This window comes from Lolium rigidum, chromosome 4 (genome assembly GCF_022539505.1).
Source record: "Lolium rigidum isolate FL_2022 chromosome 4, APGP_CSIRO_Lrig_0.1, whole genome shotgun sequence".
Classification (NCBI taxonomy): Eukaryota; Viridiplantae; Streptophyta; class Magnoliopsida; order Poales; family Poaceae; genus Lolium; species Lolium rigidum.
The window spans coordinates 11,727,644-11,736,550 of NC_061511.1; the positions used below are offsets into that span (position 1 = coordinate 11,727,644).

Genomic DNA, 8,907 nt, shown 5'->3' on the forward strand with positions numbered 1-8,907 from the left:
AAGGCTCGGCATCGGGAGAGTATTCCTCCAAGAGCACGTACGAGATGCTTTGTAAGGAGAGCACAAGTTGGAGCATGTGCTCTCCCGTTTGGAAGTCCTTTGCGCCGGCGAAATGCAAGATCTTTGCATGGTTAGCCCTTAGATATAGGCTTTGGACCTCTGATCGGAGGGCGAGATTTGGTCTCCAGGAGAACCCGGACCCATGTTTCACATGCTTGCAGGAGGAGGACAGGGTGGATCACATACTCATACAGTGCCCATATGCGAGACAGGTCTGGTTGGAGGTGCTACGCAGTGCTACTCTCAACATACAGGAGCCGGGTTTGGAGTCGAACTTGGAAAGATGGTGGACGGAGGCGAGGAAAAGAGTGAGGAAGCTGGATAGGAAGAGGTTCGACTCCATGATCATCATCACCGCATGGACCCTTTGGAAGCAGCGGAACGCGCGAGTGTTTGGAAACGCTCGAGAGCAGAAGAACCCCATACAGGTCTTGGAGGCTATCAGAGAGGAGTTCCAGCTACGAGAGATAGCTAGGAGAGGAGGGAGTTCACAGATAGCGCGAGAGTAGGCTCTAGGAGGTTGGGGAGTAGGAGAAAAGTGTGAGTGGGTCTTGGAACTGATGTCTGTATCAGTTCCTATCTTGTAAATTGTTGTTCTCTCTTCTATAAAGATAAGGCACGCTTTCCGCATGCTCTCGAAAAAAAAACTTACTTTTTCTGATCGATCACTCGTTTCTCCTCTCTCTCCTTTCTCATTTGGTTCCTTATTGTTTGAACAGTTGAACTTGACTATTTTGATTATTTTTATTTGAACATAAATAAAACAAGAAAGGGGTTTGCTCCACAACTCCTCCCCCAAAACTCAGACAAACTCAAATACAAAGATGGCTAAGATCACTTGATACTCTTTCCTAATTAAGGGCATGATGGTCTTTTAAAAACTAAACGGCTATACATAGCCATGTACTAACCCTATGGATCAATTTAGTTGTCCGAATATGTACTGTATGTATAGATATATATGAGTAATATGTACGTACACCATGGTCGGTTCATCAGCGCCGAGTTTGTTGGGCGGTGGCGGTCATGGCCGGCAGGCGGGAGGAACCGCAAGGCAGTGCTTGTCGGCCGCGAGGCACTGCGAGGCGGTGCAGACCGCTACGAGCCTTGGCAAGGCCTCGGCGGCGCAATATGTCTTGAGACTACCCAGTAACCCAGAGTGTCCGACAACCTTTTGAGAGTCTCGCTAAACACATACCAGACTGTCTGGCGTCTTCTTGGCCGGAAATGGCCGGAAAAGCCAGTGAATATTTAGGTGTTTTGTTCATGCGCCGGACTATCTTGCGCTACTGGTCAAATTGTCTTGTGCTAACGGACCGGACTGTTTTGCGACTAGCCGGACTATCTTGTGCTAATGGTACGGTATACCTGTACGTGGGTATAGTGGGTTTGGATATGGACTTAGGAGGGCTTACAATTAACTAATTAATTGGCTAATTACCCAAGATTTCAAGCTGAGTTTGGGGGAGGGTTATATACTAAAGGAAGCCTCAACAGAAAAACATACTTTATAATGAATCTAATGTTACTAATTTGTATTGTAAATGCTATTTTTTCTAAAAGCTACCGTTTCTTCTATAAAAAAAACTAGTATACCTTGTAAAAGAGAAACGGAGGAAGTATTTTATTTCCTTCCCTAGTAGAACCAAAACTGTACAATAAAATTGCCGTGTACATCGGTGCAGAAATTGGAAATAACCCCTTTCTAGAAAAAGATCTACATATATTATCTACACAAGTTATACAGAGGCGGGATCAACAGCTCCGGTTGATCTTTTACATCCTCTGGAAGACCAAGAGAAACGCGAAGTCAAACGAAGAACTGAACCGATCTTTCATCTGCCATCACTCCTGCTATCTTCTTGCACGCATTCATCGGATCGTGTGTCGTCGTGATGCAGCCATATCACCCCTGTCGTGTAGACGCGTCTGCCGTCCTCCGACGAAGTTAGCCGGAGGCTGTAAGAGCGACTGCCGCTGATGCGGCACGCGGAGTCCGGCGGGAGCTCCAGCACCTTGACGGAGCAGGCGTTCTCCAGGCTTGGTGTGGCGTGGAGCCGGGACGGGAGCTCTATGGTGAAGTTGCCGTACTCGTCCGTAGTTGCAAATGCAGAGTTAGCTATCGTGTTGGGACCTTCGGTTGCGCAGGTTACTGCCACCTTGCTACCTGCTTGGGAAAAGAAATAAGATGAGTATGAAATATATCGTACATGGAAATTTCCTATAGTGCGTAGTTTTTTCAGCCCTCTTGAATCTTGATAGTGAATTCTGCTTCCCTGTTTTATGTTTTGTTTTCAGTATTGTATATCTTGGTCGGACTAACTTTTTAGATTTATTGCATCTTTTTTCTTCTGATTTTTGGGTACCAATTATTTGTGCGGTGATTTTAAATATTTAGATACAGTTAGAAAATCCAAAAAAAATATTGCATGGAAGAAAACATGGCCGACATCACCTACTACATGCGACATGAAATATTTTTTAGACAGAAGGCATGAGGTGTCTGGCCATAAATTAATAACGCCCCAAACCGCTAGAGTTCACATAGTGCTGAAAAAACAATTTAGATGCAATGAAAATAAAGTAAATAAAAAATATAAGAAATGGAGGACATCTTGAGGTTGATCCGAAGGGAGAAGAAATGAAGCCAACGAAGCAAACGAACGAAGCACGCCACAACTAGAAAAAACTAATGCCATCGTGCCCTCCTTTTGCACCTCCGAAGAAGGCTCATGCCTTCTCGCCCAGGATCGAAAAGCACCTCACCATTGCAAGGTAGAGAAGCTCATCATGAGCACACATGGACATTGACAGACATGTTGCCAAGGGAGGGGACATTGAGCACTACCGCCTCGTCAACAATAACCAAGAAACAACGCCACCGCCAGAACCACAAACGACAACACAAAGGGAGCACGCCGCACGCCATCCACCGGCAAGTTGATGTCACCCTCTCTGCTTAAGGGCGACACCTCAGATTCCCAAGCCATCGACCACCGGACGTAGAGAAGCGATAGCCTCACCGCCTAACGATTTGCCCGTCAAGCATCTCTAGCGGCGGCAAGACGAGGGGGGCAAGGGGAAGGATGAAGGCGCGCGGTGCTAGGGTTGCACCCTCGAGTCACCTCTGAATGGGAGACACAAGAAGAGGGAAAAAGGGCACTCCCCTACCACAATTTTACCACAAGGACTCACAATATGTTCGACTCACAAAGTTGATATAATTGAAAATCTTAGGTAATTCAAAATCATTTCAGTTAAAAATATAGCAAAATAGAGATGTGGTGTAGTTTTGAAATCTTGCCATGACAATGGTGAACATATTGTACTTTTGTAGTAACATATACATTAATATATTTCCATTTTCCAATTTAAAATTTATTGCCCACTTATATATGGTTCATGAAAAGAAACAGAGAAATAAACCTATTACCTTTTCCTCACTCTAGATGCTAGCAAGTGGTGCGCTCCCAATGCACCACATATTGTGTGAGGTGGCTCTCTGGAAAGTACCCTCTTATTATTGTTTTTAGTTAGTAGGGTTAAAAATTTAATTTCAATAATTTCAGTGGGCTCCAAAATTATGTTTTCCAATTAAATTGGACTAGATTCAGAGAAAATTCTAATGAAACTCTAATTTTTCTAAATTAAATTTAAATCTAGATGAAATAATTTTTAAAATCTCAAGATTTGTGAAATTTCATAGATTTCGTTGGCCTTGATTTTTTTCAAACCAAAACTTAAGATTGTTATTTGTGCAAGAGGTGCTCATAGGAGTAGAGAGTGCGTGGATATGTTTGGGGCATCGTTTTTTGAGCAGACAACGGATGGTGGTGGTGCTGAGGTGGAGCGGTGTTCTTTGCTTTGTCGGCGTCGTCGAGTCTCCGCGGCATTGTGCAGTGGTGTCTTGGAGACAGACACAGTGTGATGGACGCCCGCAGGATGGTGGTGTCATCTAGCACCGTGACGGCATTGATGACAGGCATGGCAAGGTCAATGCGATGATCCCTCTTGAAGATGGAGTCGAGGAAGACGGCGGTAGCAGCTGTGGCGTATGCGTTGACATGCGCTAAGAGTCTGCTTGATTGGATGTGTTTCTCATCTACTATTGGGCGACCTGGAAAGGCATTTGTTTTTTTGGATGATGTGAGTTGGTGTATTGTCGCCCCTTCATCCCTCTGTAGGTTTAGCGAGGTGGTTCGAGTTTGATCTTTTGTATTGTTCTTGTAAGGTGTTGTGAATAATCTAATAAAAATGCCGTGTGCATCCCTTGGATGCAGAAGCTGAGGTGATATTTCCCCCATTTCAAAAAAAAAGTATCTATGCTAGTGTTTATGTTTGTACTGTGTTTCTAAAAAAATGTAGAGGCACCAGGCAATCTCAAAAAAATAAAAACTACAAATGAAAGTGGAATTCTAATGACCTCGCGGGCGCACTCGTTAGGTGATGTAACCGGTGTCAAGCTACCATCGCACACGGAGGAAATGCGGTTTGTCACAGTCGGCTTGTGTTCTCTTACCAAACATATCTGCTCTACCAAATCTGCTATAGCTATCCAACTAATGCTGCTAGTGGTTTATCTTGTGTTTCCTGTATGGTGTTAATGGGTTGACTCAGAAAACAAAGTGGGGAATTAGGCGGAATAAACATGGTGGTGAACGTGACCTCTCAATAGAAAGGTGCAGTGTCAAATTGCCTAACCATTTGGGAAACATGCTGCATTCTCTTACACGTCTGAACAGTTTACGTCTGTAAATTACAGGTCGCAAATAAGTACCTTTTCAAACAAGTGTATTTTTTAATCCATTGTAAAAGAGTGTTTGGCAAGAACAATAGCACAAGAGCTATCACAATACGTAGTTAGCTGCACGGAGAAACGACGCCCGCGAATTCACCAATTAAGCAGCAGCAGCAGCATTATTGTACCGAACTACGTACGGCAGCGATTAAACGCAAATTAACCCTTGGCTAACAGCAACATGGTACCGAACCGAACGTTCGTCTATCGATTACTTAGAGTTGGACATGTAGCTAGGCTTGTAGCTAGCTAGGATTTGGACTTGTGAACTTGCGATCGACCTGCTATATGTTATAGACACACACACACGACAGCGACCTACATACTGTACGTACCCATGGCATCGATCGATCATACCGATGATTCCTGCAACCATCCACAATATATCTGGAGGTTGGGGGAGGAGGTTACAACGTCGATCGCCTTGTACGTTGAGACGAAAGACTACTTGCACTGTTGTTGTTGCTAGACAGGGATCCCTCGTCTCCAACTGAACTCAACAATTCTCGTTTCGGACGCAGGTTTTTTCCTCAGTATATTATCTGCCTTTTTCGAAATAGAGAATATAGCCCCGGCCTCTGCACCAAAGTGATGCCCGCAATATATATCTGTTAAACAAGATGTATACATATTTGCTTGTATGTATTTTTTAAAAGGGATTTCGTACGTTCGCCAGGCACGTTTAGTTGTGGAGGTATATCACAGCGAGCATGTTGTTTTCATTAATTGGTATTCTAAAGAGTTTATTATGGGACAGTGGTGCTTCCACACAACCCAACGTACAGCCAGATTGATTAGAGAAGAATAATGGTTTGAGAAATTTATATTTTTTGTTCAATTGGATGGGTCTAGCTAGGCACATCTGAACGGCTGAACAACTATGTCTTAATTTTTAGGCCGTCCGGCCGGTTTATGAGTTGTAGCCTCAGCCCTCGGAGCATCGTCAACTCTCCTCCAAATGGACAAAATGATATACGTTAGGTGGTACTACCTTGGAACAGATCAAACTTGACGTACGTGTTGAAAACTTGAAATTGCAAGAGGAAGAAGGCTAGAAGAAGTGTGGTACGTCGGGCTTGTAGCTAAAGCTATCTATGTGCCACCGCGCAGCGCAGTTTACATCAGCGCGCGCGAAGGTAAAAAACCACGGGCAGAAATAATCTCGAACCATTTGCTCTTAGCTGTGCCCAAATATGAACCGATCAGAGGAACATGAAGAAGGACGCATAGTAATTAGCGTCATGAACTTCCTGTGGGAGACCCTGATCAGCTCATCTAGCTACTCTGAAACACAGGGCCGGAGGAACTCTTCGTATGGAACGAGCGGAAACAAGAAGGCGAAGAGAAAGAAAAATCCTCCAGACATGCATGGTCGTTATTGGGTTACTAACCTGGCAGCTCGAAGGTGAGGAGGTCGGAGCCAGGCCGGAGGCAGAGCTCGCAGGCGACCTGCCCGGACACCGACACCGACGACACCAGCTCTTCGCCATACCCCGCAACGCGCGCTAGCTCCGCCGGCGAGAAGTAGAGCTCCATGGGCCGCCCGGCCGCGGCCGCCGCCGTGCCGAGCAGCAGGATCAGCAGCAACGACGAGGCGGCAGCTCCTCGCAGCAGCACCATGTCTATCGCACGCAGCGCTCTAGCTCCTTTGCCACTTCGTCGTCGTTGGGTTTCAGCCAAACCCAAATGATATAGTGGAGAGGAAAGAAGATGGAGAAGACGAAGACGAGTGCGCTTGTGTTGGGGTTGGGGATGTTGGTTCGGTTGATCGGTTCGTCCGTCAACGACTTCTTGATCGATCGGTGTCGTCGCGGTGTGGCGTGCATGTATGTCTATAGGCGCGTGCTGGACTTGGACGTCCCGGCAGAGGCAGGTGGTCTGAGTCTGAGTGGTTTGGGTGTCGCCTCGCCCTGGTGGTTCGGTGGTACCTGTTGGCGACGTGTCCGACGTTGCAGTTGATCTGCTGTGTATTGGCTAGTTTTGTTCATTGTTTTGTGAGTACTAGAATACTTGCTGCACCCTTGTTTTCTTGCTTGTGTTGTCGTGGCACATTTGTTTTTTTTTTTTTTTGAAAAGGGGAGGGACCTCGAAAGGTCCCGAAGCTGCATTAAAACGAAGCTGTGGTTTTACAGTTTACAAGGAAGACCTCTACGGAAAAGAAAAGTACAACATGGTCCTCATGTTTAGCACATAGGACCCTAAACTGAAAACAAAGATTACAATCAGGTCCAAAACCACCGGCGATGTGATGAAGCTTCAGAGCACGGACATCTCCTTCGGCGCCGGGGACAACACCACTTGGGCTGGAGAAGATGGAGCACACCATGATGAAGCAGTAGGGCCTCCGATTTGGCACTCTGGCCTGGAGGTTGAAGAAACAGTGGCGTCGAAGAGACGCCCGGAGCAGCCGCCCTTCGGCTATCTTGGTCGACGGTGAGATGGCAGTAAGCCAAAAAGTAGCCGCCGAGAATGAGCTCCGAAAGAACATCGCTTGAAGCACAGCCTGCAAATCCCCAGGAACATCTGATCCAAACAAATCTTCGAAAGATCTCCTGCTCCCCGTCCCTCCCATCACCACGATGGCCAGGAGAAAAACAAGAATCTCCAGATCTGCAAGATGAGAAGCTACTCCGAGCTTATTGCAGAAATCCTCGCCAGATCCACTCCCCTCCCGTGACCTCCTCCATGGAGGATGACCGGAGAAGAACGACTGCGACTCCGCACCATGGCTCGCACACAGCACAGAGGGATTCCATCCAAACGGCAAACGGCATAGCACCAAAGGCCACACGGGCAAAACGAGCCATATAGGCATACGGGAATCTACAACTACTATAAACAGGGAAAGCCCGGCCTCCACTCCCATTCCTACTCCGGCCAGCAACGCCGGCGGAGAGGAAGAGGAGGGGAGCCGGGGGCAGCAAGACGACTCTCAAGAGGACTGGAGAGAGAAAGAAACGGGGGAAAAGTGAGAGCCCCAACTTGGTGCCTGCACATTTGTTATTTGACCGTGGGTAGAAAGTTTGCCTTGTGCTTTTCTTTTCTGACGGTCCTTTTCTCATGCCTTATTTTAAAAAAAAAAACAGCTACGATGGATTGGAGGATACTGAATATTCAGATAATCGTAAGAAAAAATCATATTCCCTCCATTGCAGCTCAACTTTGTTTAGATTCAGATGTATATAGGCATATTTTAATTTTAGATACATTTGTAACTACAAAAAATTAAGAAGCTTTTTTTGAAACAGATGAAGTACTACTACGTAGTTAACCAGCCCTTAATAATTGTCACGGGTTCAATGAACCTAGACAAATTTTAGCCTGAATCTGCGATAGGTATATTAATAACAGCTCAACAGTGTGTGCATAAAACTACAAGTGAACATACTTCTTCCCAAGTAAGAGTGCACCCACCACCGTTTTGGGCTCATGTGTATGCACTAGCTAGAACGTAAAGCTAATACTCGTGGACTCATATTGAATCAGTATAGCACTCACATGACACTTTTTAATCAATGGCAACACTTAGAGACGTATGTGCTTATATAGGACCCTTCGCTAGCATATGCATTAGCCTAGGGCGACACCGGGGGTGACACCGCGCCGCCAAAGCACCCCGCTGTCGAATGGTTTGGGGTGGTGGTTTTCGGGGATGGCAGCCATGGCTGCTAGGATCGTGATGGCGGGCGTGTCGTCCTGCAACAATCAGGGCGGCATCCCTAGTTGGGGAGGTGGCGGAGGTCCTCTCCTGATGGCGCCATGACTAGCGGTGGATGTACATCGCTGGGCCGGGTGGTGGTGGAAACCCTTGCCCATGGGTAGAAATAACAGCATGTTGTTATTTGACCGTGGGTAGAAAGTGTGTCTTGTGTTTTTCTTTTTAGACGATCCTTTTCTCATGCCTTATTTTTATAAAAAAAATTGCTATGATGGATTACAGGGTACCGAATATTCAGATAATCATAAGAAAAAAACATATAGTCAACCGGCCCCAAATACTTGTCGCGGGTTTGATGAACCTAACCAAAATTTAGCCTACATCTGCAACA

At 46.1% G+C, this 8,907-nt stretch overlaps 1 protein-coding gene across 1 annotated transcript; it reads right to left on the minus strand.

Moving 5' to 3' along the window:
• Positions 1-1,678: 1,678 nt before the first annotated feature.
• Positions 1,679-6,671, minus strand: LOC124649272. The gene is made up of 2 exons (XM_047188924.1): positions 6,250-6,671; positions 1,679-2,227 (listed from the first exon to the last, which is right to left on the minus strand). Exons 1-2 carry the CDS (start codon positions 6,476-6,478, stop codon positions 1,896-1,898), a joined length of 561 nt encoding a protein of 186 aa, XP_047044880.1. The 5' UTR covers positions 6,479-6,671; the 3' UTR covers positions 1,679-1,895.
• Positions 6,672-8,907: the final 2,236 nt, after the last annotated feature.

Bases quoted from the DNA above. Each gene is read 5' to 3' on its own strand.
- LOC124649272 (XM_047188924.1), bottom strand. From the start codon at position 6,478: ATGGTGCTGCTGCGAGGAGCTGCCGCCTCGTCGTTGCTGCTGATCCTG. The intron at 2,228-6,249 runs GTTAGTAACCCA...TTTCCCAAGCAG, and splicing joins CCTCACCTTCGAGCTGCCAG to GTAGCAAGGTGGCAGTAACC.